Genomic DNA, 5,000 nt, shown 5'->3' with positions numbered 1-5,000 from the left:
ACTGGCCGACCTCGATGTACTCAAACTGCTTCAGCACGAAGCCTATGAACACCTGAAACACATGCGCCAGGTCAGTCTGCTGAAATGTATGTGTGTGCGTGTGTGAGAGAGAGCCTGTGTATATACACACGCATGTGTGTGCGTTAGAGACGGGAATTGGCAGGGACCTCCCGATTCGATTTTATCCCGATACCTGGGTGCTGATTCGATTTATATTGTGATTTTTGTGGCAAATGCGATTCTGTAATATTGCGATTCAATATGACAATTTTTTTTTTTTAACCTGGTGAGTTATGAAAGCCGAATTTCTTCCAGATTTGCGATTTGAATTGTGGAGGTGCAGCATGGGTCTTCTCATTGTCGTCTGACATGCTGCCTCTTCTGAAAAATTATAAATTCGATACGATACCTGCTAAAAGTATCTCGATACTGATACTGAAACGATACCATGGCAAAAACCTAAAGGAAAAGTAAGCTAATGGAATAATACAATGTCAGGTGTAGCCTACTGATCTCTGTTTGGTGTCTGCAGAGGCGGAGCAAGAATGTCAACTAAACTTAATAAATTACATATATAAATATGTATATTTTATTTTATTATTTTGGGATGCCAGGTTGGTGCCAAACAGGGTCTTCAGCAACTGGTGGGGGGGGGGGGGGGGAGACAGCGAGATAGAGAAAGAGAGAGCAAGAGGTAGAGAGAGAGAGCGAGAGAGAAAGAGAGAGCGAGAGACAGAGAAAGAGAGAGAGAGCGAGAGGTAGAGAGAGAGCAAAAGAGAGAGAGAGAGAGACAGAGAGAGAGGGAGGGAGAGAAAGAGAGCGAGAGGGAGAGAGAGAGAAAGAGAGAGACAGCGAGAGAGCGAGAGAGAGAGAGAGAGAGAGAGAGGGAGAGAAAGAGAGCGAGAGGGAGAGAGAGAGAGAGAGAGAGAGAGAGAGAGAAACACTTCAGGTCACCCAGTTTAAAGGTAACGTTCACATCCATCCACCCAAATGAAAAAGCCCACACAGTAAGATCACATTTCTGAATCAAACAGGGTTGACATTGACTCAGTCAAACAGTGTAGACATTGACTCAGTCAAACAGGGTTGACAGGGTTGCTCAGCAAGGGGGGGGTGTACGGAGGGGGGGGGGGGGGGGGGTCTGTATGGAACCATCGCACAGGGGAGCCCAAGTCTCTACAGGCCCTGTCGGCAGGATCCAGCCTCACTCTGCGTGGCGTCACGCTGGCCCCAGTACACCGCTCAGTACTGCAGCGCTAGTACGACCACCACACACACACACACACACACACACAACTTAATAAATTACATATATAAATATGTATATTTTTATTTTTTTATTTTATTCATTAAATGAAAAAAATCTCTACTCTGTAAAATAATAAGCTTGGGATGCTACAATTATAAGCTGAAAGTGTCAGCTGTGCTCCACTAGTCTGACACTCAGATTGAATTGTTATTCAGATTCAGGGGCGGGAGCCAGGCTACTGATTCTCTGCTTCACTCTGTCCGCGCGCAGCAGAGCGGGTCACAGCCTCGCAGCACAGAGCAACGGTGTTCACGTTACAGCATGACGAGCTCCAGAGTTTGACAGATTGACTCATTGATGTTATGAGGTTACCCAGCTAATAGCATTGGGTTTAAATACGAAATATTACCAAATAGGCGCTTTTGCTTTTAGAAATCCTCCGTCGCCGTCTAGAGTAACCAACTGAGCAGCCCTCAGCCCTTTCACTTTCCTTCACGAATGGTCTTTGCAAACTATTTTACAACTTTTTTCCCGTTAGATTTGTGTTTGCTCCAAACATTTGCAGAAATAAGCGAATGTACTGAAAGTAGTTTGGTGAGCTGGACAGACGGTTGGCACGCGCACTCAGCTTAGAGAATAGCAGAGAGGAAAGGGAGTAGCAGAAGGACAGAGAGAAGCAGATCGCGACACACACACACTAACACGCACACACACACACTCACACGCACACAGAGGGACAGAGTAGCAGAGAGGGAGAGAGACGCACACTGCCCCGACACACTGCCTCGACCCAACTCAGAAATACGGCTCATTCTTAAAGTACCGGTACTAATAAAATGGGGTATTGTACCATCTTTGACGGCAGGGCGGTACCTTTCTAGTATCTGAATACCGTGCAACACTAGGCCTACTTCTGACTGAATAATAACCGTAACCTAGCTACTACGCGAAGCTTTCCGTTCTAGCAGGAAGTTGTTTTTTGGTTGTTGTTTTTTATAACAAAAAAAACCATTTTGGGGCAGCATGGCGATTTAAAAATCGTCACACACAAAAATCACGATTTGTAACAGAATCGATTTTTTCTCCCATCCCTAGTATGTGTGTGTGTTTGTATGTGTGTGTGTGTGCGCATCTCCATGTGTGAGTGTCTGTGTGTGTGAGTGTGTCTCACCTGGTCAGAGTCCAGCAGGCAGTAGTTGACCCTGAGCTGCACCAGCTGGGCCAGTAGGTCCAGAACCTGTCTCTGCAGGGCCACCGAGGTGCTGGTGGTGTACTGCTTCAGAGCCTTGATCACCAGCGGCTCAAACAGACGGATGTGGTTGTGGATCGCATTCTGGAACACACACACACACACACCATTTCATGACTGGGTTCTCTCTTGTTCCTTTCATGCTTGACGCACACGCACGCACGCACGTGCACGTGCACGCACACACACACACACACAGCGAGATGGAGAAAGAGAGAGCGAGAGGTAGAGAAAGAGCGAGAGGGAGAGAGAGAAAGAGAGAGAGGGAGGGAGAGAAAGAGAGAGCGAGAGGGAGAGAGAGAGAGAGAGAGAGAGAGAGAAAGAAAGAAAGAAAGGAGAGAAAGAGAGAAACACTTCAGGTCACCCAGTCTAAAGGTAACGTTGGCCTGCGTTCACATCCATCCAAATGAAAAAGCCCACACAGTAAGATCACTTATCTGAATCAAACAGGGTTGACATTGACTCAGTCAAAGAGGGTAGACATTGACTCAGTCAAACAGGGTTGACATTGACTCAGTCAAACAGGGTTGACATTGACTCAGTCAAACAGGGTTGACATTGACTCAGTCAAACAGGGTTGACATTGACTCAGTCAAACAGGGTAGACATTGACTCAGTCAAAGAGGGTAGACATTGACTCAGTCAAACAGGGTTGACATTGACTCAGTCAAACAGGGTTGACATTGACTCAGTCAAACAGGGTAGACATTGACTCAGTCAAAGAGGGTAGACATTGACTCAGTCAAACAGGGTTGACGGGGTTGCTCAGCGAGGGGGGAGTGTATGGAGGGGGGGGGGGTGTCTGTATGGATCCATCGCACAGGGGAGCCCAAGTCTCTACAGGCCCTGTCGGCAGGATCCAGCCTCACTCTGTGTGGCGTCACGCTGGCCCCAGTACACCGCTCAGTACTGCAGCGCTAGTACGACCACCACACACACACACACACACACACACTTTCTCTCTCTCTCTCAGCCCCTAGCCCACCCATATAAACCATCTCTGGTAATACTACTAGAAATAATAATAGTGTGTGTGTGTGTGTGTGTGTGTGTGTACCTTGTCTCCACGTTGGCGAGTCACGTTGGTGATGCTGGACCTCAGCTGGTTGGACACCTTCTGCATCACATCAAACCACCTGCAAGAGGACGCAAGGCACCAGTAAATACATGTCAGACGGTGAGTGTGTGCATGTGTGTGTGCGTGTGTGTGTGTGCGTGTGTGTGTGCGTGTCCCCCACCCGGAGGCGTCCTGCTCCTGCTCGGCCTGCACCATGTTCCTGAGGCTGGCGTCGGCCAGCGCCTGGGTGAAGTGTGTGTACGGGGCCATGAAGCAGTAGTGGTAGAGGCCGGGCCTCAGGCTGGACGAGCCCAGACGCAGGGCCTTCCCCTGGGACCGGCCGGGGCCGCTCAGAGGGCCCTCGTACTGGGACGCCAGGTTGGTGCCAAACAGGGTCTTCAGCAACTGGTGGGGGAGGGTGGGGGGGAGAGAGAGAGAGGGAGAGAGCGTGATAGAGAAAGAGAGAGCAAGAGGTAGAGAGAGAGAGAGCGAGAGGGAGAGACAGAGAGAAAGAGAGAGAGAGAGGTAGAGAGAGAGTGAAAGAGAGACAGAGAGAGAGAGGGAGGGAGAGAAAGAGAGCGAGAGGGAGAGAGAGAGAAAGAGAAAGAGGTAGAGAGAGCGAGAGAGAGAGAGAGAGAGAGAGAGAGAGAGAGAGAGAGAGAGAGAAAGAGAGCGAGAGGGAGAGAGAGAGAGAAACACTTCAGGTCACCCAGTCTAAAGGTAACGTTGGCCTGCGTTCACATCCATCCACCCAAATGAAAAAGCCCACACAGAAAGATCACATTTCTGAATCAAACAGGGTAGACATTGACTCAGTCAAACAGGGTTGACATTGACTCAGTCAAACAGGGTTGACATTGACTCAGTCAAACAGGGTTGACATTGACTCAGTCAAACAGGGTTGACGGGGTTGCTCAGCGAGGGGGGAGTGTATGGAGGGGGGGTCTGTATGGATCCATCGCACAGGGGAGCCCAAGTCTCTACAGGCCCTGTCGGCAGGATCCAGCCTCACTCTGCGTGGCGTCACGCTGGCCCCAGTACACCGCTCAGTACTGCAGCGCTAGTACGACCACCACACACACACACACGCAAACACACACACACACACACACACACACTACCTAGCGAAGTGCATGCGTGTGTGCACACCACATACAAGCAATATTGTAACCTTGCACAGAACTACAATACACACATGCGCACAAACACACGCGCACACACACACACACACACTGACGACACCCACCTGTTGGACACAGATGGTGGCCATGGTTGGTTCTCTGGAGAAGCAGGACTTCAGGTAGCCCAAGATCTCCTCCACACACTGGCGGACCAAAAAAAACATGACGTTGACACGACATTAAAACATGATGTCAACATTACAACACGATCCAACACAGCGTTGTGAACATTCAGAAACATTACTGTACATCGCCATTCACCTT

General features: G+C 49.3%; 1 protein-coding gene across 1 annotated transcript in view; it reads right to left on the bottom strand.

The window, feature by feature from the left end:
• htt (huntingtin) overlaps window positions 1–5,000 on the bottom strand; it is a gene marked incomplete at its 3' end in the record, with an annotated part of 41,380 nt that overhangs the window by 18,357 nt on the left and 18,023 nt on the right. Inside the window, exons 31-35 of the mRNA XM_084454730.1 lie at window positions 4,802–4,879; window positions 3,737–3,960; window positions 3,556–3,634; window positions 2,421–2,582; window positions 1–52 (exon numbers count right to left, since the gene is read on the bottom strand). The exon at window positions 1–52 is cut by the window's left edge and continues 4 nt beyond it. Coding sequence (XP_084310856.1) covers window positions 1–52; window positions 2,421–2,582; window positions 3,556–3,634; window positions 3,737–3,960; window positions 4,802–4,879 — 595 coding nt within the window. The remainder of the gene's footprint in view (window positions 53–2,420; window positions 2,583–3,555; window positions 3,635–3,736; window positions 3,961–4,801; window positions 4,880–5,000) is intronic.

The sequence above is a fragment of the Borostomias antarcticus genome, assembly GCF_949987555.1.
Source record: "Borostomias antarcticus genome assembly, chromosome: 20".
Classification (NCBI taxonomy): Eukaryota; Metazoa; Chordata; class Actinopteri; order Stomiiformes; family Stomiidae; genus Borostomias; species Borostomias antarcticus.
This window is presented reverse-complemented; position numbering and strand designations above follow the sequence as displayed.